General features: G+C 40.4%; 1 protein-coding gene across 1 annotated transcript in view; it reads right to left on the minus strand.

The window, feature by feature from the left end:
• The window catches only part of nedd4a (NEDD4 E3 ubiquitin protein ligase a), a 74,869-nt gene that overhangs the window by 8,082 nt on the left and 40,540 nt on the right, over positions 1 to 26,247 (minus strand). The window contains exons 6-19 of the mRNA XM_034189823.1: positions 17,563 to 17,613; positions 13,262 to 13,323; positions 12,997 to 13,099; positions 12,495 to 12,658; positions 12,281 to 12,395; positions 10,700 to 10,864; positions 10,434 to 10,523; positions 10,079 to 10,198; positions 9,680 to 9,886; positions 7,693 to 7,770; positions 7,468 to 7,522; positions 5,264 to 5,322; positions 5,046 to 5,111; positions 735 to 964 (exon numbers count right to left, since the gene is read on the minus strand). Of these exons, the coding sequence (XP_034045714.1) occupies positions 735 to 964; positions 5,046 to 5,111; positions 5,264 to 5,322; positions 7,468 to 7,522; positions 7,693 to 7,770; positions 9,680 to 9,886; positions 10,079 to 10,198; positions 10,434 to 10,523; positions 10,700 to 10,864; positions 12,281 to 12,395; positions 12,495 to 12,658; positions 12,997 to 13,099; positions 13,262 to 13,323; positions 17,563 to 17,613 (1,565 nt within the window). The remainder of the gene's footprint in view (positions 1 to 734; positions 965 to 5,045; positions 5,112 to 5,263; positions 5,323 to 7,467; positions 7,523 to 7,692; positions 7,771 to 9,679; positions 9,887 to 10,078; positions 10,199 to 10,433; positions 10,524 to 10,699; positions 10,865 to 12,280; positions 12,396 to 12,494; positions 12,659 to 12,996; positions 13,100 to 13,261; positions 13,324 to 17,562; positions 17,614 to 26,247) is intronic.

Genomic DNA, 26,247 nt, shown 5'->3' on the forward strand with positions numbered 1-26,247 from the left:
GTCTGATTTGCGGACGTTCATGCTGTTATACGGTTGCAAATATCCGTTTTACCAGCGGAGCTGGTGAAGCTCAATTTGCAACCGTATAACCAGCATGAACATCTGCAAATCATCAGACACAACAGGGTTATTTCCTAATTTTATTTTATCAGAAATTTAATTTGCTGCTCAAAAATAATTCATTTCTTATTATACATTTGAGAACTGTCACTCCTTCTTCCTGGACTTCTTTCGGCTGTTTGGGGAGCTGCTGCTGCAGATCATTGCCTTGATCTCACACTGTCCACTGCATTTTCTTCTGTCCCACAAACCACCTGCATGTCCTCCCTCACCACATCCATAAACCTGCTCTTTGGCCTTCCTCTTCTCTTCATGCCTGCTGGCTCCATCCTCTCCATCTTTCTCCCGGTATATCCTGTCTCTCTCATGCATGTGTCCAAACTAACTCAATCTCTTCTCTCTCACTTTGTCACCAAACCACCCTCCATTACCCAACCTCAGGTACTGGAAAATAAACCCTGAATTTCCAAATCTTGTGGTATCTCGAATGGCCACTTGAGGCCGACTCAAAAAAAAAAAAAAAAAAAAAAAAAAAAAAAAAAAAAAAAATGCCTGTGCAATAGATGACAATTTTGGGTATTTGTGGAAAATCTAAACTTGAATCCAAACCATTCTTGACCACAAATAATGTGTAACACTGACAGAGGAGGGTTAAAAAATAAAATTGAACTTACGTGGCAGAATATTCAAACAATCCATAGTATGGGTTGAACATCTCCTTAGACATGAGGAAGAACCACTCTCTGGCCACACCTCCATAGTCCAGGCCCTTTTCTCCCTCAAACTCCACCCACAGTCGTGCCTTCAGGAGGTCTGGCTTCTTAACGGAGAGGATGCGTCTGTAGGAGTCCTCCAACACAGTGTTTCTTCTCAGCTTCATCTCAAAGCGGTTAGGGATATCAACCTAATTAACAAAATAAAGTGAGTTCAACAGGAGGAACTTAATGATGTCCAGAAGAAATTAATAAAGAACAAAGGTGATCAGGGAACCTATCTTGATACTCTACAGCGCACGGTCTAAAACGCATAGCGCAAGTGCATTTGGATTATATCCAACTCCACTTTGTTATTTACACAGCACATAATCCGATGCATTGATATTTAGATGGAAGACTCAGGTGAGAGGATTTCTAGTGAGGAAATGGATCAACATGCAAAGAGTCAAAGTGTGCGAGTATCTCATTTATTGCAGCAGTCACCAAAGCTGCCTGAGGTGAAGCATAAGGTGACGTTTAGCATATTTCTATTCGTGTTTAATTTTATTTAAATTTTTGTTTTCAGCTTAGTTTTGTTGTGGTTTGACACGGTAATGTACACTCCTGTGTGTACTAGAATGTATGCACATTGTGAACACACCTATGTCAGGAATATCTGAATATTATGTCATATAAATAAGAGAACTCTTTATTTTAGAGTACATTTTTGGCAGTCTATGGGGCAACTGCTTTCTGCCATCTCATTCAATTCAATTTATTTCTAGAGTGCCAAATCACAACAAAGTTGTGCCAAGGTGCTTCACATGGTCTCATGAGAGCAATGCACCAACACTGTGCCTGATCACACCTTATTTTAAGACAGACACACTCTGTCTTAAATGAAAATGATCTAAATATGTACAGATATGTACCAGAGGTGGGACGAAGTAACCAGCAAGTCACTCCCAAGTCATGAATATGCAAGTCTCAAGTCAAGTCCCAAGTGAAGTCTTGAGTCATAAAGGAACACCAATTGCTTGCAAGCTGACTTGAGACTTGCAGATTGATGACTTGAGAATGACTTGACAGTAACTTCATCTCACCTCTGGTATGTACAGTAATAGACATACCTGTTATAACAGCAATAACTGCAAGGTTGGAAATTCATAGTTACTAGCGTGTTGTCCGTGGGGATCCACAGACTCTAGATTGGGTCGTGTTTATAAAATAGGTAGCTGACATTTTTCAAGGCTGGTCATAAATTATGCAAAGTTTATATAATGAGTCGGCATGGAGTGTGAGTCCAGAATGTTTTTAGAACCTTAGACCTCAACAGTTGTTCGAGTAAGAACTCAACTCTTTTATTTCCTGTTAATTACATAATTTTTAATGTTAATTTACTGTCTTAATGTATTTATAAATTGTTTAGATTTAGATTCTTGTAATCATATACACACTATCATCATCATCAGTATTATTATTGTCACTTCTATTTTGTCATTTGATTTTTAAATGGACTACAATGGAAATAAGTGTTTTCACTTTCTTGTGTCATCCATGTATTTTTAATGTATTTACAATTGAACTTGTACTTACATTGAACTCACAAAATAAAATCGTACACACACGCATACAGGTACAGCACTTGCTTTTAATATATAGACGATTTACCGCCCCCTGTTGGAATGGCGTGCGAGTCCAGAATCAAATTATCAATGCCCCAAGGTTCTCTTCTGGGACCTATTCTATTTGCATTCTACTTGCTCCCACTTGGGCATATTTTGAGTTCTTTTCATGACGTTTCATATCATTGTTATGTAGATGACATACAGTTGTACATCTCCTTTTCTCCACAAAATCTTTCTAGGGTATCTGTTCTTCAAAACTGTATTAATGTAATTAAAAACTGGATGGCTGCTAACTATTTGTCACTTAATAAAGCAAAAACTGAAGTCCTTGTTTGTGCCCCTGAGGAGTTTGTTCCTTCAGTGATTAATAACCTTGGCTCTCTATCCTCTTTTGTTCACTCAGCAGTCGGAAATTTGGGTGTTACATTTGACCAGGCTCTCAAATTTGACGTATACGTTACTCATCTTGTGCAATCATGCGTCTTTCATTTATGGAACATTGCCCGCCTTAGAAACATTGTGTCTCAAGCTGAGCTGGAACAGATCATTCATGCCTTTATTTCTTCACATCTTGATTACTGCATGGGTTAAAGCAATAAATTTTCATCTGACTAAATTTTTTTCTTAGGAAAAATCAATGCCAGCAATTCCCTAAAATGTGGCGTAGTGGGGGCACACACTATTTTTCCTCAATAAATACAATAAACACATTATACAGCATACAAATCTATTCTAAATAGCCTCTAAGGAGAGACAGACAAAGCATAAAAAGAATGCAAAACTTGAACATAAAGGTACATAAAAGGGTGGTGGTGGGGGGGTGTAGTCTTGATTCTGGGGGGTCTGGGGGTGCCCCCCACAACATTTTTTAAAGACCAAGTCAAATTTTGTGTATTCTGGTGAAGTTTAACAGGTATGAAGCCCTCTGAAACAAAGAAAACTCAATTCAATCTGTGAAGTAAAAACACAGTATTGATTATGGGGGGGTTTAGGGGATCTCCCCCAGAATTTTTTTAAAAGAGCAAGTCAAATTTTGTATATTCTTGTGAATTTTAATGGGTATGAAGCCCTCTGAAACAAAGACAACTCACTTCAAACTGTTAAGTAAAAACACAGTATTGATTATGGGGGGTCTGGGGGTGAATATTATTCATTTTTGAATTACATCATTCAAGAAGAAGTCCACAACATCATCAGTTATCAAGTTGTTTTACCAATGAATATGGCTTTTTACACCCGGCCTCAGGGTGTATAAAGCCATATTCATTGGTGAACAACTTGATAACAATTTTATCATATACCTATAAATGATAAATGCACGCAGAACACAATGCGCGTGCTCTCCCTTCGCTCACTACCTCTGGGGGTATGGATGCGGGACCCGCAAAGAATCCAAGTCATGGCCACGGAGCTCTGCGGCTGCAGTTACAGAGACCATGCAGCGGGCGCTGCGCATTAAAACAGCGAGCGTAGTCTCTGGACCTGTTGCTGCATGCAGCTCGGCACAGCAGACAGGGGGGCGGTGTGAGTGGCCCGCTGCGGCGCTTACCGAGCCCGCAGACTCAGTAAGCGCATCCGAGGCAGTGAGAGCAATCGCTGTGATGCCGACCGGTGTCACGTACAATTCTTTCCGCCGTACAATTCTTTCCGCCTCGCTTAGGAAACAGCGCTTGGAACTTGAGGTGGATGGATGCTGAAAGACGCAAAACACCTTCGCAATTTACATTGATATTTTGATGAATTTTTGATGATTTCTTCATTTACAGCAGCTTCATTGAACAAATGTACTCGAATGATTATCAGTACGACGGGGAGTTTACAGGCTACCCTCCACTAACACTAGAAGACAGTTGCCAGTTAAGGCTTCTGAAACAAGGGAGGGAAAAAGAAGAAACAGCACCGTTCAGCTGAAGCATTAGTGGACGAACGTGACACCAGTGGGAAATACACACGTGGAACAAGAAGTGAAACTCTTAACAGAAAATATTTTACGTCCACTAATGCTTCAGCTGAACGGTACATTCCGCGGACTCTGTTGGAACTTTTAAGGAGAAGCTCAATACTTATTTGTACAGACTTGCGTTTAACTAGTTTTATGTTATTGATTCTTTTAGTTTCTGTATTTTTATTTCTGGGTTCTTAAATACGGAAGAATATTGCATTCACTGGATAAAAAAACTGAACGCTGATCTCATAATTAGGAGAAAAGATGTCATAATTATGACATCAGGATCTCGTAATTACGAGAAAAGATCAGGTGTCTAAATTGTTTTATGTACATTCTTCCGTACTTCCAGTCCCTCAGTAAAGAAGCAGGCTGAGCTCAGCTGATGATAACACACTGCAATTGTTATTGTTATAATCCATACGTGGCTCATTATTCATGGCTTTATTATTCGGTGGGACCGAGGTTTTACTTATCAATGTCCATTGTTCAGTGTTGTCAGATAATATATGTAGTTTCCCCAAAACATTAGTCCTGTCAATGTTACGTTTTAGCGGTGTTCATCCTGGACCCAAAATACATAAGCATACCAAACGTAAAATGTCAGCTCTCCCCATTTTCTCTTTGATTGAAGCCATACACACACGCACGCACGCACGCACACACACACACACACGCCACTTGGCTATTAATAAATAGATGCATGAAAACACTCACTGGTTTCTTCAGCTTCTTCCGGAAGTACTCATACTTCTGTTTATAATCTCTGGAGTAAGGTACTGCCTGTTTTTCAGAGAAGACAGTTTTCAGAAACAGCAAGTCAGTTGTAATCTTATGACTGACAGCATTATCAATGACAAAGTTACAGGACGCTATTTAGCACAGGGTGCTAACAATAGTATACAGCGAAATGTGCAAATACAATCTGTACTCACTGGTCCAGTTATAGCAGAGTTCTGTAATCTGGGATCATCCCATTGTGTGGTCCTGGTGTCTAAAAAATACATCCATTTTGAATAAATGTGGTTCATTCTCATATGTTAGAGACAGATTTGAATATGTACATGTTAAAAATAAATTTTACAACCAATTCAATTTGAGCAGTAGTTTCATACTGTCTGCAAATTCTGAGTACAATTTCACAACTTAAAAATATTTTAAGTATTTCTTTTTTCCAGTATGACAGCATCATTCATGTTTACGAAGACAGAGATAAAGTAAATCCTATACAAACACTGAGGACATTAGGTGGGGGTGAAATCACAGAACATATTTATTTACAGTGGGGTAAAAAAGTATTTAGTCAGTCCCTGATTGTGCACATTTTCCTACTTAGAAAGATGAGAGAGATAAGTATTTTTCAACATAGGTACACTTCAACTATGAGAGACAAAATGAGAAAAAAAAATCCAGGAAATCACATTGTAGGATTTTTAAAGAATTTCTTTGTAAATTATGGTGGAAAATAAGCATTTGGTCAATAACAAAAGTTCAACTCAATACTTTGTAACATAATCTTTGTTGGCAATGACTGAGGTCAAACGTTCCCTGTTAAGTCTTCACCAGGTTTGCACACACTGTAGCTGGTATTTTGGCCCATTCCTCCATGCAGATCTACTCTAGAGCAGTGATGTTTTGGTGCTGTCGCTGGGCAACACGACTTTCAATTCCCTCAACAAATGGGGGTTGAGGTCTGGAGACTGGCTTGGCCACTCCAGGACCTTGAAATGCTTTTTACAGAGCCACTCCTTTGTTGCCCGAGCGGTGTGTTTGGGATCACTGTCATGCTGGAAGACACAGCCACGTTGTATCTTCAATGCTCTCACTGATGGAAGGAGGTTTTGGCTTAAAATCTCATGATACATGGCCACGTTCATTCTTCCCTTAACACAGATCAGTTGTCCTGTCCCCTTTGCAGAAAAACAGCCCCAAAGCATGATGTTTCCACCCCCATGCTTCACAGTAGATATGGTGTTCTTGGAATGCAACTCAGCATTCTTCTTCCTCCAAACACAATGAGTTGAGTTTTTACCAAAATGTTCTATTTTGGTTTCATCTGACCACAAGATATTCTCCCAGTCATCTTCTGGATCATCCATATGCTCTCTGGCAAACTTCAGATGGGCCTGGACACATACTGGCTTAAGCAGGGGGACACGCCTGGCACTGCAGGATTTGAGTCCCTCTTTGCGTAGTGTGTAGCCTTTGTTACTTTGGTCCTAGCTCTCTGCAGGTCATTCAGCAGGTCCCTCTGTGTAGTTCTGGGATTTTTGTTCACCGTTCTCATGATCATTTTGACCCCACAGGATGACATCTTGCATGGAGCCCCAGATAAAGGGAGATTATCAATGGTCTTGTATGTCTTCCATTTTCTTACAATTGCTCCCACAGTTGATTTATTCACACCAACTTGCTTGACTATTGTAGATTCAATATTCCCAGCCTGGTGCAGATCTACAATTTTCTTCCTGGTGTCCTTCAACAGCTCTTTGGTCTTGGCCATGTTTGAGTTTGGAGTCTGACTGTTTGAGGCTGTGGATAGGTGTCTTTTATACAGATAAGTTCAAACAGGTGCCATTAGTACAGGTAACAGGTGGAGAACAGAAGAGCTTCTTAAAGAAGAAGTTACAGGTCTGTGAGAGCCAGAAATCTTGCTTGTTTGTGTGTGACCAAATACTTATTTTCCACCATAGTTTACAAATAAATTCTTTAAAAATCCTACAATGTGATTTCCTGGATTTTTTTTCTCATTTTGTCTCTCATAGTTGAATTGTACATATGTTGAAAATTACAGACCTCTCTCATCTTTCTAAGTAGGAGAACTTGCACAATGAGGGACTGGCTAAATACTTTTTACCCCACTGTAAAGCTCTGTCAGGTACATGATCATAACAGGAAAATACTACAAACATTACAGCTTTACAAGTGGTTTTCTATCACAGATATAAAAAAAATTGCTGACTTCCTGCTTCTTGTTCCTTATCTTCAATATAATAAACTATTTATGACTGAGGGAATATCCACAGCAAAAAAGAAACAAAACAAAACAAAACACACACACACACACGAGAATCGTCAGGTGTTGGGTATCATCAGCTTATCATATAAATTCAGAAAATTGATCTGCATTCATACGCACTGTGATCTATGTAGAATACTCTTCCATCAGTGTGGACCCTTTCCTCCCAACCAGGCTTGAAAAAAGAAAACACAGTTTCTGTCATATTCTTAAATGATTTGGTGCACTATTACATATGTAATACCAATGCAATTAAGACAGTATGGCATTTGAGCCTGAGGTTACTTTTCATGAAAATTGCTCAGTTTATTTTTGTGACTAATTTAATGTAAATGGTGAACGTACTGGCAGTGGACCAAGATCAGATGGATCAAGAGATTTTGCCCTCCTCATTTGCACAGGTACTTTTAACCTGGGATCTTCCTGTTCAGAGACAAACAAACAAAAATTATTGCAATCACACAGAAAATATTTACACAAAACAACAGTGACTCAGCTTTTCACTAATACTTGACCAAAAGTCCCAAATCATTTAGGTCCATATATGTGTGTGTGTGTGTGTGTGTGTGTTGAGTTATTTTTGCTTTTTCACAGAGCAAATTATATGTGAACAAATAAAGCATATGAATACAGAAGGTAGTCTGACAGGTGATTACATCCAAATCAGGTGTAAGACTTTGTGTGCAGTATTGCAAAAAACAGTTTGACAATTGTTTGCTCACCTGTTACACAGCAAAATGTGTTGGGAAAGTGTAGTGACACGGACCCACAACAGGGGGCGTAAATGAACGGACAATGGAAGGAGTCAAATTATAACACTTTACTGGTGTGAATGTCACAACCAAACACAGCAGAATCAGAATGTGCAACAGTCAATTAATAAAAGGTGTCGTGTGGGCAGGCTCGACGATAGGAGCCGCCCGTCTGGAAACGAACCGGAACCACACGATTTCCACCGCCACCTGAACCCGAGGAATACTGGAGCCGCCAAGTCCCGGAGTCCCCAGGTGGCCACCTTCCCGGCGTGTCGGATCTGGTACTGCTGGCAGAAAGCAAAAGACAGTCAAACGGTGGGTGTGTGAACACCCAGTAACACTGGTGGGAATGCCACCTCCACCTCTCACTCAGCGCGTTGCAGCGGTCTCAGCTGAAAAGGAGCGCCGTCTTGCACAGCCTCCTCAAAAACGACCGGTTCTCCTGCAAACACTCACAATAAACAGATTTACAAAAGGCTGAGGATATTACCTCCAGATGAAGATGATATCTCGGCAGTTTGGTGGAGGTGTCTTCCTGCTTTTATACCAGATGTGTTGATTAGTGACAGCTGTCACGGATGGCGGCTTGTTCCTGAGGCGGCAGCGCCCTCTCGTGCCTGAAGCCCGCACTTCAGGCAGTGCGCCTTCTGGTGGTGGGCCAGCAGTACCTCCTCTTCTGGCAGCCCACACAACAAAAATGTGTATTTTCCCATCATTATTTCCCTGACAACTTGGCAGATAAAAGGTCAAATTGGTTCCAGATCTTATATATTTCAAGGGGTTAATTGAAACCAAACATTAAAGGTCGGAAAAAGTGTGTCACAGTTTGGGAAACCTGACAAGAGCAAGTCATTCTCAAAAATTCAGTGATTTTGTTGCAGGCATTGACATTAAGCTTTTTAGTGTACTTGTTCATAGGACATGTAACCCTGGCAGTTTACTTGTCCTATAGGAAAAGCTGGTTGTCCGGACAACCCGTGAGTGAGATTCAAATTAAATTATATCATATATTATATTAATCCCGTACCGTCCCAATCACGTGATAAATAGCAAAGTTGACTCCGTGGGAATCCCACGGGAATCCCGTGACCCTTGGGGTTTCCGAAAAAATGTCAGCCTCTACTACGAACACACACTCTATACAGTGGTCTCACGCACACATTGTTATCATGTTTTCCGATTGTCCGCTGCGTGGAGAGCGGCGGGAAAAACTGAAGACGCTTTCTTGTGAGGTGCGAGGCAAGACGTGATGTAAATAAGAGGAAAAAAAAAGGTGGCGGTCAGGTATTTTGGTTCCGAGCGATGAAAATAAAGAATTTGAACGTTTTAAACCAAAAAAAAAATGTCACTTGTCTGGTCGGACAACGATTTAGAGCATATTGCTTGTCCAAACACATTTTACACTTGTGCCGGACAATCGGACAAACGTTAATGTCAATGCCTTACTGACTTTGATGGAGTCAGCCTCTAGAGGCGCTTGGCGCTGAGCTGCAAATCCAAAAAGCTGCGATATACTGAGAAGCAAATGTCCATCTTAAGCAGATGGACATTTAACATGCATTTAACTTCCTTCTCACCCAGGTAGTTGTCTTTGTGTTGTGATCAATGAAAAAAGGTCTTCCATTTGGAGCACTGCGAACCTCCCAACCAGCCGGCAAGAATCCAGAATCACCTGTGGCCTCTGAGCCTGGTGTGTGCTGGAGAGGTTCCTCAGGGGACCTAGGTGGCTGGACGAATGTGGAGCTCTGGGGGGGAACACTCGGTGCTGAGGACTCTGAAGCTACCTGTAAATCATCAACAACATACACATATTTTTTAATTGCTAACTATATTTTTTGGGCTACAAATACATAACTGACACACTGTGGAGAGGCAAAAACAATTTCATTGACTGAAATAATCAAAATTTCCCTTGTAGAGTCTCAGCATACTATCACTTTGTCCCTATTAGTTTTAATAAAAAGACTGCTGTGTGCCTGAGGAAGGGGTCTTATCCATGTCGTGGATCTGCTGAGGTGGTTGATATAGTAGCGTCTTCCTTTGCTGTCCTGCTTCTCCTCCCAGCCTGGAGGCAATCCAGCTGATGTTGGAAGCAACTATTGAGTAACACGAACAAAAATGAAATAATCAATATTAAGAACGCCCAAGCTAATTAAGTTACACAAAAATCAATAAGGAATGACATCATTAAATCTCCTCAGCAATTTCTTGATTGTGGGAACTGACACTTAAAAATGCTTATGAATATGGAACATAAACATCTGAACACATTAAGAATAACATTATTCAGGAATGACAGGAACTATTTCATTCAGGAGCGAAAACACTCACAACAGGATTAACAGGATGTTCCTCTGTTGATGATGACCGGGTACTTAGAGACTCTCTGAGACTGGAATGGCTTGAATTACTTGCATGATCCTGCAGCAGCAAAGAAAGATGTCACAAAACAACAACAGCAACAACTACTTGGTCCTTAACGTGTACTCTATACTTTCTCTCACTGAAAGCTGAGGTTTCATGTTAATTACATTACTGGTCCGTTTTGCTGTGAAGATTGTGACTAGGAGGCTCGTGATGCACTGAAAATGATTTACCGTGTGGTGTGAGCGCCGCTGGCTACCAGTGTGCCCTGAAACCTGAATGTTTCTCCGATCATTGGAGTTTGTCTGACAGTCCAGAAATGCATCAGGTGGAGGAGAGCCCACCAAGAGGGTGCTGTTGTTTAATGTGGACTCATCGTCTGCAATGATCTCCCAACTCTTAAAGTAAAAAAAAAAAAAAAACGGGGTGGGGGGTAGTACACATCACATGGATACAGTACAGTGGAAATTTACACAATGGCTGGGTGGGTCCGATGTATCAACAGTTATTTCCTGTAATGTGTAGGTCAAAACCAAGAAAGGACAAACCAAAGCTGTTAACAAACCAAACAACTATTCAAGTGATACACAATAGGAGGTACAGCAAAACCTATAGACCTCACCACAGTCTACGTCATTGTGATAAAAATGTAATTTATTAATTTGGTTTGAGCAACATATCTGCAAGTTTTAGATCTTTAGCCTCATGTCGTGCTTACATTATATAATTCACATCTTTACACAGAGGCTTTGGTTTTAAATTCACGGGATATTTCTTTCCTCTCTTACGCCGTGATACTATTTACTTCTACCATAAGATCATGATCCTTGAATATTGCAAGAGTATGTGATCTACAATAGTGAACAGTTTTAATGTGTCAGTGTCAAAATATTTTGCATAGTAGTGCAGTTTCACTGCAACTTGAAATTTTAAGTGCATTATCATGTTTATGACTGCCACTTGTAAAGAAATTCCTCTACCAAGGACCTGCATCAGTCTTAGAATTTACAACTGATGTCATGCATAAATGTCACACAGCAAGTTTTTTTTTTTTTACTTTATTAATAACGTCATGGTGGTTCTTGCCTTATACGAGTATATGCTTGTAAAACTTGGACGTTAACCAGTGAGACATGCAAAACAAGACTCTGTCCCATCCTTAATTTCTGCAATCTTCTGCTGGAGCTCCTTTAAGTAAATAATCATTGTGCTCAGTTTGATGTCTGGCGAAATCTGCAATCTACCATTAATTTTTCGTAAGTCTGTTTGAAATGGAGGTGACGTTGGGTAACATTCAGATTGCGTCTACAATTAACTGCGGCATCTGCTGACTAACAGTGGTACTACATGTCCACATTTTTTTCAACCAGCAATCGATTATCAATTTTTGGACTTTTAAAATCGATTTCATGTTGGAAAAGTAAATATCACGATATCGTGAGTATTGATTTTTTTTTATCCCCACTCCTACCTGTCCCAGTATGAGTACCACAGTGGGTTAACAGCCCCTCAAGAAATTTAATAAAATCACCAGGAATATATGTTGTGAGCAAGAACACATCCATTACACTGCATTTTTAAGATATGATGAAAATGCTGTCTGAGTTCATTTATAGCTCTACTGTAGATACCCCATTTTTACCCATGTATTTCCTTTTCACCGATTTATGTAAAAGGGGATTTTTCCTCATGATGCAGTAGTCAAAGGAGAGCAGAGCCCTCAAAAGTTTTAATGCTGTCATTGTTTTAATGTGACTAAGGTTGGCAAAATAAAACCAAACAAAATTCTAAAAATCGTCTAAAGTTAAAACTACCTCAAGAGATTCTCGAGTGACATCATCATCGTCTGAGATTTGCCTGCGGGTGTTAAAGGCAAGCTCCGCCCCCACATTACTGTTCTGTTGTCCTTGTGTCGACACATTATCATTTCTGTTTAGAGGACACACACACACACACACACACACTAAATACAGCAGTATGAAGCAAGTGAAATAGTGGCATTATGCTCAGGAGGAAAAGCAGGCCTACTGCATTGTGGGCCGGAGCCATTGTGTGGTTCTGGTTTCGTGGTTGACATAGTAAGTCCTTCCCAGGTTGTCCTGCCGTTCCTCCCAGCCAGGGGGCAGAGCAGGTGGCTGCTGGTTTTGTCTGGGACCTGACATTTCCTGAGTTTCTATAGACTCCCAACCAGGCTGCACAACACAAAAACATGTTTTACAGCACGGACCACTGCAGCATGGGCATCGCATCTTAGAGCAATCTGTTTACGTTAACTTTGTATTCAAATCACTTTGAAGATGCTCTCAACTTATAGGATCCCCCCCCCCCACACACACACACACACACAGTGGGACAAATATAGCATGACTTTGTGGACTTTGCTTGAAACCAAGGCTTAAAACACGTGTGCGCGTGCAAGCACAAACCTGGTTTTAAGCCAAAGGCAAACGCAAACACAAGGCTAAAGGAGATCACTGAAATTTAAGAAGATGGCATATCTTGATGCTTAAAAAGCATAGGTCACACTTACATCAGTGTCCTCTGCCTGATCAGCTACGTCCTCCTCTGCCCCGGGGTTTTTTGGCACATAGGTCATCTTTAGGCGCAGATGACCCTTGACTCTGGACTTGTGGCTGCAAACACATGGCAAATAAAATAAACTGTTCAAAGAAGGAAGCAATTTAAAAAAAAAAAATGTCGAAATGTGTCTTTTTGTTTGGAAAACAGTGGTAACATAAAAATGGAATGCACAACAGAGAAACAAGGGTTAATAAAAACTGTGAAATCATGCCAACCTGCGTGGGTGAAGCAGAAAATCCTTGAATGTGTATGGCCTTTCAGAATTAGGATTTTCTGTCTGAGAATAGAAACAAAACAAAAAAGTATGTATAAATATATTTTTAAAGTCACGTTTACAGCTTAACTGATTTATTAAATAATAGTATACAAATGTACTGAACCTAGAACTAGTGAAAGCACCATTATTTGAAATGATGGTGAAGAGTGGCTATGAGGGACAATCTGTGCGCTTTGTATTTACAATAAAACAGAAGTAGGAATGTAACATAAACACGATGGACTGTTTCTAAAACTATACTCGATGTGGAAGACACTAGAATAAGGGTATACATTTTCATGGCAACATGGATGAGACTGTGGTCAGAACCTGCTGTGCTGCAAAAAAAAAGTCTGTGCCCCCTTGAGCTTTAACACATCTACATTTTTTATATTATTTAAAAAAGAATGCAAGATTTTTTTTTTATCTTACAACTTATAAAAATATGCTGTTTAAACTCAGTCAAAACAAACCTCTACAACATATCTATAAAGCAAGAAGCGTCTCTGTGTGGGTATGCGGCTTGCATATCTCCCTATTTGTCAGATCGGCCTCAGCTTTCGGATATGTCTTGTGCATGGCATGATAATGTGCATGCTTTATTATGAAAAATTGGGGAATTCATTTTCAAAACTTTATTTTTATTTTGATAAACATTGTAATGGCCCAGTCACATGGCACACCACGATTCCTGAACGAATGCGAAAAAGTTAAAAAAAAGTCACAATTCATCGAGAAAAGGTGGACGAAAGAGCTTCATCACCTAACAGCCTGCGAAGCAAGAGCGCAAAAGGGACGAAAGAGGAAAAACAAAACCAAAGCTAACGATCTCAAAACTTTAAACGAAATGTGCCTGGAGCCACAGCTGGAGCAGTGTGTGTCTGCATCTCTGTGTTCCAGGACTCGGCACTGGGACGGAGCTCACAGTGCTTGAGTCCTGGAGAAACTGCAAACAGAAGCTGTGGAGATCTGTGTGCACGTCGGTGGACCCACCTGCTCTGGTTCCTCATCCAGAACAAAAGAGGGATCATCTCCATCATCATCTGAACCCTCACTGTCTGTCAACACGCTGCGCGCTCCGTCTTACTCCAATTAAAAAAAAAAAAAAACCCTCTGGTGTGCCGCATTGCTGATCTATCACTGTATTACGTTACTAAGCTATATATATTGATTTTTAACAGAAAACTGTGAAAACAGAGAATAAATATAAGTGTAAAGATGACTGAATATATCAGAGCAGTACATTGATCAGTCCGTGTGAATGCACATTGACTCACATGTGCAATTATTCCACCAGCTGCAGCTGATCCACAACGTGAATTTTGCCTTCCAGAATAGCTCTTTATAGAATCATTTGAATTATCTACCTGCTGCCACATGTACATAAGGGCTGACTTGTCATTCCTACACTCATATTGTTATATTTAATAAAAAATAATAAGCGCACGCAGGGGCTGCAGCTGTCCCTGCCGCTGCGTTCAAGTACTGTCGGAAATTACACAACTTTTTTGTTGTTTCAAATTCAGCAGTTGCTTGTGACAAAATAATTAATTGTATAAACAAAAGATTAATGCTTCCCTATATAAAGTGCCATTGAAGCTGACCCCCCACCCAGATAAAAAAATCCAAGCGAACAGGCTGAGTTTGCCCTGTAATTTCCGACGGTACTTGAAAGCAGCGGCAGCAGCAACGCTCACAAACCGGCTTCTGCACTGTGTGAAAACATTCAGCTGGTCGAACGAAGTCACACTAAATAATAATGTTACAAAAACTAAAACGATTAAAAAATGTCAAGAACGACAGCAAAACGTTTAAATTTTTAACAGTTTAAAAATCCTGATGATCCAGCTGCAGGAACGAAGCTGAACAAAGGTTAAATGATGCCAATGAAAGTCAACAAAAGTCCAGATTTCTTGTTTCGTTAGGGCTTCATTGCCCTTCGTTAAGTGCCGTGCGACTGGGCTATAACATTCGTACTTCCAAGATAGCGCTGACCAAGAGCTGCAACTTCAATGTCAGGGTAAAGTCAGAAAACAAAGAGACTGCAGGAGAATGACTTTTGAGAACAGCAATGGGTTAAGCATGTTCTTTTCCCGTTTGTTTGCAAATAATATCAAGTATGGCTTGCTGACATTACTGTTAGCAAAGTTAAACAACATCAGATAGTTCATGTTGCTCAGACCATTTCACAATAAAATGCTTAATGCCAGCATCCCAGCAAATACTTTTACTGTGAAATGCATGCTGTTCCTTGCGACTGAGTTTAACTTAACACTGAGGAGACGTCAGCTAAAATCTGTTTTTTGCTCATTTCCCACAATTTGGACAACGTTTCACTAAGTACATAAGCTGAATAAAATATTTTATTATATGGCTGCAACACTAGGCACGCTCTGGCTGATTACCGGTCGGATATTTTCCCTTATTGGACCAGTTTCCATGACAATCGGTCTGCAATGCGTGTTTTTGTTACAAACCAGGAAGCTAAAAACACGATTAGAAAAACCAAGTTGGACATTAACGCACCCCATAAATATCTAAACAGCATCGGAAAAAACACGCAATTTGAAAGTTTACCTCTTCATGGAGGTAAAGAAAACAAACAAGCCCAACATCATCAGCAGCATATTCGAGTGATACTGTAAGTTTGCGTGTTCATATAATATAATAATAGCCATATAATGAACAAATTATTAACCTTGCTTGCTCGGTCTGTACAGGAATATCAGACCTCTGTGTTTTTCGTATAGACCTCGCTGACACTCGGTCTGTACTGCCAACATCTCGGTCCGATATTTCCCGTACAGACCTCTCGCTTGGTTAATAATCCTTTATTATATAACGGCTAAGTGGATCCTTGTTATTTGATTGGTGCTTTGTATGTCCATCCATCCATCCATTTTCTTCCGCTTTATCCGGAGTCGGGTCGCAGGAGCAGCAGCTCAAGCAAAGCCGCCCAGACCTCCCGATCCACACACACCTCCCGCAGCTCCTCCGGGGGGAACCCCAAGGCATTCCCAAGCCAGCCGAGAGATGTAGTCCCTCCAGCGTGTCCTGGGTCTTAATTCAGCCCCTTTGTGTTGCATTGCATTTAGAGTGGCGCTTGGTTCCAATTAGAGTGCAAATTTGGTGCCATACGTTTGGTGCCATTGCACTCCGCAGACACACGCACGTCTTCGTGCACGCACATGTGCACACATGCTCATGTACGCACGCGCGCGCGCGCGCGCACGCACGCACGCACGCACACACACACACACACACACACACACACACACACACACACACACAAACAAAACAAATCCTCTGTGCTGTCTGGAGGCTGTTAGCAGGAAGAAAGAATGAAAAGCTGGACTCATTTCTGACGTGAATTTTTTTTTCGCTGCACTGAGGATGTACACAGTCTTTTTTTGGTAGTACAGGCACGCACAAGCGCCGAGCCGGTTGCATGTGTGTGTGCGCGCGCCTGTGGTGAAAGCTGGAACATACCATTCAACGAGGCTTTACCTCGTTTCACCTCATGAAATATTCGTACCATTGAACTCAAACATTCATTATTTGTATAATATTTGCTCTGAGTTCAAGTTTAAATAAACTGTATTCAGGAGGCGGAGCCACTGAGGATTTGCACTTTTAAATATATTAAATGTTCTGTTTAATTTTGTGTGTCTCTTCCAATAACTTGTTTAATAAGAATCCTTTTTATTTTAATATAACTTATAACAAAACTGATTTTTCAAACAATATGAAATACCATATTCAGATAATAATATAATGTAACATATCACTCAAAACATACACCCAAATAGATAGACGGAAAGGAATTAACTTTAAGAAGACCATTCTCAGAGTGAATTTTATTACACTGACGAGTTTGATTTGGAGGAATTAACAGCAAACGAGCTCGAAGTGGACATGCAAAATGAAGACAGACGATAAAAACACAGCTCCGAACAGCAACATAATAAACAAATTATTAACCTCGCTTGCTCGGTTTGTATGAGAATATCAGACATCTGTCTTTTTTGTACAGATCAAGTGCAACGAATGTCATTGAGATTTTTCACTGACTTTAAACAGCAACATTTCAGATCGTTCACTACAAAGATGCTTGAATTTTTTTAATATAGTCATGAAAAATTTTAGACCATAAAAGGGGCAGGAAATTTTTTACAGCATGGTAAAACACTACATATAACTGATGAGACCATAAGTCATAGACATCCATATATGACTACGGAAAAACAAACAAGCAATTACCGGTATCTGATGTAAAGGCAAATCCACCTGCCCCAGAAAGTCATCACGTGTCTGCCAGAAAAAAATGAAATACAGTTATCAAGATCATGCACAGTATCTCTTACAGACACTTGATTTTCAGATTTTGCTACTTATGTTTGGAGCAACTCTCTCCAAGGAACATGCAGTGGGTCCTCTGTACTCAAGAGTAAATTTATTAGGATTTAACATTTAACAAAACCCTCATATTTTAGGTTTACAACAGCACATCTCAATCAAACTGAACACCAATGGAGACTTTGGACCAATGTGTATGTTAGTTCTCTCCACCATTATCATCAACATACCCAATAAGGGAATATCTTTAGGAAGAATGGTGTTCCCGCTGACTACTACAGTTACAGAGATTTGTAGAGTCAATGTCAAGAGGCAATGAAGCTGTTGAGGTCGGTAGCCTACCACCTCATTAACATTATGCAGCTGGTATGAAACAAAAAGAATACAAAAATCTGACCATGAAAAAAGAAGAGTGTGTTAGAGGACAACTGCAAAAGGCATACTATATTGTCACCTGCAGTGATTCACACTTGCCATATGCTTTCAATGTGTTGGAGCAGTGTTTAGCTGATATATGAAAAAAAAAAAAAAAAAAAAAAAAAATCCACAGATTAAACCGCTAAACAAAAACAAAAATCTGACCCTACATCCTTTTAATAAAAATTGCACCTGAGAAAACTTTATGACATCGGGTTTCTTTGATTATTTCTAAAGAAAAAAAAACTATTATTATTATTAGTATTATTATTGGTTTTAAAACAATATCAAATGCAAAATTGCAATCATGATGGTGCCATAGTGATGGTGATAGCAGGGGTTTTTCTAAACTAAGAAATAGGGGTGCTGCGCATCCTTGCCAAAATGTCAATTTTTGTTTAAGTGGTATTCCTAGCATACAGCCTTCTCCTCGACAATCAATTCTTCCATAAATACATAACATTGATGCCAGGAAATACACTCAACAAAAGTTTTATCACACAGCACAATGCCACAGATGTCGCAAGATTTGAGGGAGCGTGCAATTGGCATGCTGACAGCAGGAATGTCAACCAGAGCTGTTGCTCATGTATTGAATGTTCATTTCTCTACCATAAGCCGTCTCCAAAGTGTTGGGAAGGTGTCGTAGCACGGACCCACAACAGGGGGCGCAAATGAACGGACAATGAGTAAGCCAAAAGGTAACAATTTACTGTTGTGACAATACACAACTAAATGTACAGAAATTGCAAAGTCAATGAACACCAGGTGACGTGTGGGCAGGCTCGAAGATAGAAGACCCCGACGAGAGAGAGACCGCGTCCCACACGGCCTCCACCACCAACGGTCTGAAGAACACCGGAGCCGCCAAGTCCCGAATCCCCAGGTGACCTCTGTCTTCGGCTGTCGACCCTGGTACTGCTGGCAGAAAGCAGAAAAAGATGAGTGAGTGTAAATCCTTACACTCAGTGGTCTACAGTCTGTGCACAGTTAGGAGGAGAACCTCCACCTCCGAATCACACACTCGTGCAGCTCCTAGTGTGACCACTTATCTGTAGCGCGGTTGTCGTCGTCACGCTCCACGCCACTTCCAGATAAGGGTGAACACCACAGGATACCGGCTGCAACAAAAGGTCAGAATCCTAAACACTGTGTTAAAGTCAGCAGAGAAAATTACCTCACGGTAGTCGATTTCTCGGCGAGGAGGTGGAGTTCCGATCCGGCTTTTAAGATGGTGATGCTGATGATGAACGAGTGACAGCTGGTGCAGGGGATGAATGACAGCTGTCACTTCTTCAGGGTCCGGCGCCCTCTCGTGCTTGGAGCCCGCACTCCAAGCAGGGCGCTCTCTGGTGGTGGTGGGCCAGCAGTACCTCCTCTTCAGCGGCCCACATAACACAAAGGCGTTTCAGAGAATTTGGTAGTACATCCAACCAGCCTCACAACCGCAGACCACGTGTAACCACACCAGCCCAGGACCTCCACATCCAGCATGTTCACCTCCAAGATCGTCTGAGACCAGCCACTCGGACAGCTGCTGAAACATTCGGTTTTCATAACCAAAGAATTTCTGCACAAACTGTCAGAAACCGTCTCAGAGAAGCTCATCTGCATGCTCGTCGTCCTCATCGGGGTCTCGACCTGACTCCAGTTCGTCGTCGTAACCGACCTGAGTGGGCAAATGCTCACATTCACTGGCATTTGGCACGTTGGAGAGGTGTTCTCTTCACGGATGAATCCCGGTTCACACTGTTCAGGGCAGATGGCAGACAGCGTGTGTGGTGTCGTGTGGGTGAGCGGTTTTCTGATATCAGTGTTGTGAATCGAGTGACCCATGGTGGCGGTGGGGTTATGGTATGGGCAGGCATCTGTTATGGACGAAGAACACAGGTGCATTTTATTGATGGCATTTTGAATGCACAGAGATACCGTGATGAGATCCTGAGGTCCATTGTTGTGCCATACATTCCACAGGCCACAATTGACAACCTGATCAACCCTATGCGAAGAAGATGTGTTGCACTGCATGAGGCAAATGGTGGCCACACCAGATACTGACTGGTATCCCCCCCAATAAAACAAAACTGCACCTTTCAGAGTGGCCTTTTATTGTGGACAGTCTAAGGCACACCTGTTGTTAAAGATTTTGTATATATTTTTATCACTGTTAAACATTTGTTCCTTTGTCTTTGTTCTGATGAAATGTTATTGGGCTGTTTTGCACCTGTCTTAACGTAACCCTGAGAATGTACTTGTTATTATTACACTGATAGCACAACTTTGTTTTTGTAGCCACTAACGACTGGGAGTGAAGCATGCTGGGGTCAGTTTGAACTGGGAGTGAAGAGCTGGAGGTTATTTTGACCTTATGCTGTACGAATGCTGTACAACACAGGACACTCCAAGCTTTTGCAGAACAGATGATAAGTGCAAACAGAGGAGCCTGCAAGAACGGGATGTGCTGACCTTCAATGATAAGATTAAACAAAAGGAACCGTTTCTCCACACAGCTGCAACCATTGGCATACGTGCCATGAGATGTTTTGTATTATGGGAGGAAACTTGTCATGCGATGTTCCCCCCACCTTTAGGACAAGTTTCACAATGTGGGTAGGGCTTCTCCTAATAAAAAGAGTGAGCATGCGCAGCAGTCCTCAGTGCTCTCAGTGGTACTACGTGTACGGACTGTCTGCACTCCTCGCGAGCTTCAATTGATATTCTGTCTCACTGGTGTTCTTGACTCTGTTTGTCTTGCTAAAGGTTTTAAGAATGTTTGGAGGAGAAAATACCCAACACCTGTGCACTAATCATGGTGTCTAATCAGCATCTTGGTATGGCATACCTGTGAGGTGGGATGGATTATCTCAGCAAAGGAGAAGTGCTCACTATCACAGATTTAGACTGGTTTGTGAACAATATTTGAGGGAAATGGTGATATTGTGTATGTGGAAAAAGTTTTAGATCTTTGAGTTCATCTCATACAAAATGGGAGCAAAACCAAAAGTGTTGCGTTTATATTTTTGTTGAGTGTAGCAAGCCTGCTCGTAATACACAGCATTTTTTCCAAAATATTAAAAACATTTCAAAATGATAGTAACAATGTGTAAACATTTCCTATTTCATGCATCTCCCACGCCGTGTTTTTGCTGTTCTGGGTGGCTAGCAGCTTGTGATACCTAAATGTCAAGATTGTTACACCTTGAACAAGAGCTAAGATATCTAACAATTTATTCCACAAAATTAAACTATGTACAACCCCAAGTCAGAACAAGTTGGGAAAATATGGTATGGGAAAATATATGACACTATCACGTTGCCCGTGGGGATCCACAAGCTCTAGTTGGGTAGTGTTCATAAAATAGGTAGCTGACATTTTTTCAAGGGTAGTAATAAATTATGCGACGTTTCTATAAGTTGGAATGGCGTGTGAGTCCAGACTATTTCTAGAAGCTTAGACCTCAGCAGTTTTTAGAAGAACTTAACCCTTTTATTTCCTGTTAATTACATCATTTATTCAATGTTAATACTATCTTAATGTATATATAAATTGTTTAGGTTGTTTGTTATCATATACACACTATTATTATTATTAGGGATGCACTAATACCACTTTTTTCCAGACTGAGTACAAATACATACATTTGGGTACCGATACAAATACTTAATGATACCATTACAGTTTTATGATGACTTTGAAAATATGTTGTATTCATCAGTTCTTTAGATTTTCACTGTAACTGCTACCAATATCATTAGCTTTGTTTTTATTTACAAACATTTCACTTAAATCATGTAACTTCACTTTTTTACTACAACAAATTGTCCTTTAACACTAACCGTGTTTCTTAACAAATGTGACACCATCAGACATCTCAATGAAATGTATCATGTGGACTTCAACACTACAAAATATACAACAGCACACCAGAACTGAAATTGTCCATCACTAACTTTATGTATGACTGAGGACTAAGCCTTTTTTGAAAATGTGAGGGGCCGATTCTTTTGCTTCTCTGCGTTATCAGCTGTAAGCCCGTTTCAGTTTTTTTTATCTACAATGTGTGACACTGCGCTAAACAGCCTTTCACTCTCCACACTATTTTGTAACTTGTAATTAAATATGTACTCGTAACTTACACAAATACATAGCAAAAAGTTTTTTGTCCCAAAGGTGGAACACATAATACTGGAAGAGCACAGTGTGCGCCCACACGGTGTTGCGCGGCATCTCCGCACCACATGGAGGCAAAATGGTGTAATTATAACATGATTTTATTTTTTCTTTGTGGATCATGGGATAATTTCCTCACATTCAGACAGAATAGCCTGTTGACTTCAGATGTTAACAAGGAACAGTGACACTTCCAACTTCTGGTGCAAAAGCGCAGCTCATGGAGGTAAGCGGAGGTTCAGATGCAGCGCCACAGACATTCTGCACCTGTAGCATACCGAGATGGTGTCCCATCGGCCTGTCACATCAAGGGCTGAACCTCACCAACCTGATGGACAATCTCAACTGAGGAAACTGTGATCTGAGTTCTGACGGAGCAACTGACGCAAAGTGCTGAAGTCACAGAGGAACTTTTTTCAGCTGCGACAAGCAATTAAAGTGTTTTCAGATGTTATTTTCCAAACTCAGGAGGATTTATGTGCATAATTTTTCTTCAGGATCATGTAATGAATTCCACAACAAACAGATAAGACTTTATTATTTAAATAACAGAGGAACTTTTTTCAGCCGCAACAAGCAATTAAAGTATTTTCAGATGTTATTTTCCAAACTCAGGAGGCTTTATGTGGTAGAGAAGCTTGAATCTTCGACTGGACTGGGTTGCTCGACGTGAGGACGTTTCGCTTCAAATCGCAGAAGCTTCCTCAGCTAAAATTCTTGCTCTGGTAGTCTGACTTCTGTCTTGACTCTTGTAGAGAAGAATGAAACTTCTTCTCTACAGAAACGTCTTCTCTACAAGACGGAAGTCAAACTACCAGAGCAAGAATTTTAGCTGAGGAAGCTTCTGCGATTTGAAGTGAAACGTCCTCACGTCAAGCAACCCAGTCCAGTCGAAGATTCAAGCTTCTCTACTATGGAAACCACCTGGACAACTGAGAGCCTACACAGAAACGAGGCTTTATGTGCATAATTTTTCTTCAGGATCATGTAATGAATTCCACAATGAACAAATAAGACTTTATTATTTACTCTGTGTGTGAATTTACTCCGACTGCAGCTTTCAGCCAATCAATGGACAGCATTGATGGATGTATTTTGACTTATGAGTAAATTACATACAACCCCTGGCAATAATTATGGAATCACCGGCCTCGGAGGATGTTCATTCAGATGTTTAATTTTGTAGAAAAAAAGCAGATCACAGACATGACACAAAACTAAAGTCATTTCAAATGGCAACTTTCTGGCTTTAAGAAACACTATAAGAAATCAAGAAAAAAAATTGTGGCAGTCAGTAATGGTTACTTTTTTAGACCAAGCAAAGGGAAAAAAATATGGACTCACTCAATTCTGAGGAAAAAATGATGGAATCACCTTGTAAATTTTCATCCCCAAAACTAACACCTGCATCAAATCAGATCTGCTTGTTAGTTTGCATCTAAAAAGGAGTGATCACACCTTGGAGAGCTGTTGCACCAAGTGGACTGACATGAATTATGGCTCCAACATGAGAGATGTCAATTGAAACAAAGGAGAGGATTATCAAATTCTTAAAAGAGGGTAAATCATCACGCAATGTTGCAAAAGATGCTGGTTGTTCACAGTCAGCTGTGTCTAAACTCTGGACCAAATACAAACAACATGGGAAGGTTGTTAAAGGCAAACATACTGGTAGACCAAGGAAGACATCAAAGCATCAAGACAGAAAACTTAAAGCAATATGTCTCAAAAATCGAAAATGCACAACAAAACAAATGAGGAACGAATGGGAGGAAACTGGAGTCAACGTCTGTGACCGAACTGTAAGAAACCGCCTAAAGGAAAAGGGATTTACAAACAGAAAAGCTAAACGAAAGCCATCATTAACACCTAAACAGAAAAAACAAGGTTACAATGGGTTAAGGAAAAGCAATCGTGGACTGTGGATGAAAGTCATATTCAGTGATGAATCTCGAATCTGCACTGGGCAAGGTGATGATGCTGGAACTTTTGTTTGGTGCCGTTCCAATGAGATTTATAAAGATGACTGCCTGAAGAGAACATGTAAATTTCCACAGTCATTGATGATATGGGGCTGCATGTCAGGTAAAGGCACTGGGGAGATGGCTGTCATTACATCATCAATAAATGCACAAGTTTACGTTGATATTTTGGACACTTTTCTTATCCCATCAATTGAAAGGATGTTTGGGGATGATGAAATCATTTTTCAAGATGATAATGCATCTTGCCATAGAGCAAAAACTGTGAAAACATTCCTTGCAAAAAGACACATAGGGTCAATGTCATGGCCTGCAAATAGTCCGGATCTTAATCCAATTGAAAATCTTTGGTGGAAGTTGAAGAAAATGGTCCATGACAAGGCTCCAACCTGCAAAGCTGATCTGGCAACAGCAATCAGAGAAAGTTAGAGTCAGATTGATGAAGAGTACTGTTTGTCACTCATTAAGTCCATGCCTCAGAGACTGCAAGCTGTTATAAAAGCCAGAGGTGGTGCAACAAAATACTAGTGATGTGTTGGAGCGTTCTTTTGTTTTTTATGATTCCATAATTTTTTCTTCAGAATTGAGTGATTCCATATTGTTTTCCCTCTGCTTAAAAAAGTAACCGTTACTGACTGCCACTATTTTTTTTTCCTGATTTCTTATAGTGTTTCTTAAAGCCAGAAAGTTGCCATTTGAAATTACTTCAGTTTTGTGTCATGTCTGTGATCTGTTTTTTTTCTACAAAATTAAACAACTGAATGAATATCCTCCGAGGCCGGTGATTCCATAATTTTTGCCAGGGGTTGTAAAAGCCTGTAAAAATCCATAAATTCGCCGCACCATTGTTTAAGCTGCAGTGTTCAAAACATATGAAAAATGTAGCAGCTTGTAGTCCGGAAATTACAGAGCATGTGTGTGAAAATCCCCCACTGAGAGGTTGACATTAGGCTGCTGTAAAGGGTATCGGATGTTGTAGTATCGGAGAAATTTTATGATTAGTAAATGAATACGGGATTGGGCCCAATACTGGTATCAGGATCTGTGCATCCCTAATTACTTCTAATATTACTTCTATTTTGTCACTTGATTTTTATATGGACCACAACAGAAATAAGTGTTTTCACTTTCTTGTGTCATCCAGATATTTTTTAACATATTTACAAGTGGTTAAGTGTTGGGCTTGAGACCAGAGGATCCTCAGTTCAAATCCCAGCCTGACTAGAAAATCACTAAGGGCCCTTGGGCAAGGTCCTTAATCCCCTAGTTGCTCCTGGTGTGTAGTGAGTATCTTGTATGGCAGCACCCTCACATCGGGGTGAATGTGAGGCATTACCTGTAAAGTGGATTGAGCGTCTGATGCAGATGGAAAAGCACTATATAAATGCAGTCCATTTACAATTACATTTTATGTACTTATATTGAACTTACTAAATAAAATCACGCACACACGTTTTTAATATATATTTACTGCCCTCTGCTGGAATGGTGTGCGAGTCCAGAATGTAATTATCAATGTCCACTGTTCAGTGTTGTTAGCTAATATCCACATTTTCTCCAAAAATATTAGTCCTAGTTCCTTACTGGCGGCATTCATCCTTGACCCAAAATACATATGCATAGCAAAGTGCAAATGTCAGCATTCCCCATTGTCTGTGATCGAAGTCATACACATGCATGCACACAGAGGCCACCTGGCTATTATAATATAGATGATACAGTATGGGAGCATCCCTCAGTAGTCTCCTTTCAGCAGGGCCATTCATTTTTTAAGAACTGCCTACTTGACACAGATTTACCATACAGGACCACACTGTTTCTATTCCTTTAATGATTCATATAAATAAAGTCCAAGACATATTCAGTGACTTGGAAATGTTCATGTATCCATCCCCTGACTTGTCCGGCTGTAAAATTGATGATTTAGTCCTTATATTTAGAATAAATTGCACCTGTTCCAACTTTATTTTGGAATGATGTATATTAACATATGAAATGAAGTTGACCACGCATAGTATG

The sequence above is a fragment of the Thalassophryne amazonica genome, chromosome 2, assembly GCF_902500255.1.
Source record: "Thalassophryne amazonica chromosome 2, fThaAma1.1, whole genome shotgun sequence".
Classification (NCBI taxonomy): Eukaryota; Metazoa; Chordata; class Actinopteri; order Batrachoidiformes; family Batrachoididae; genus Thalassophryne; species Thalassophryne amazonica.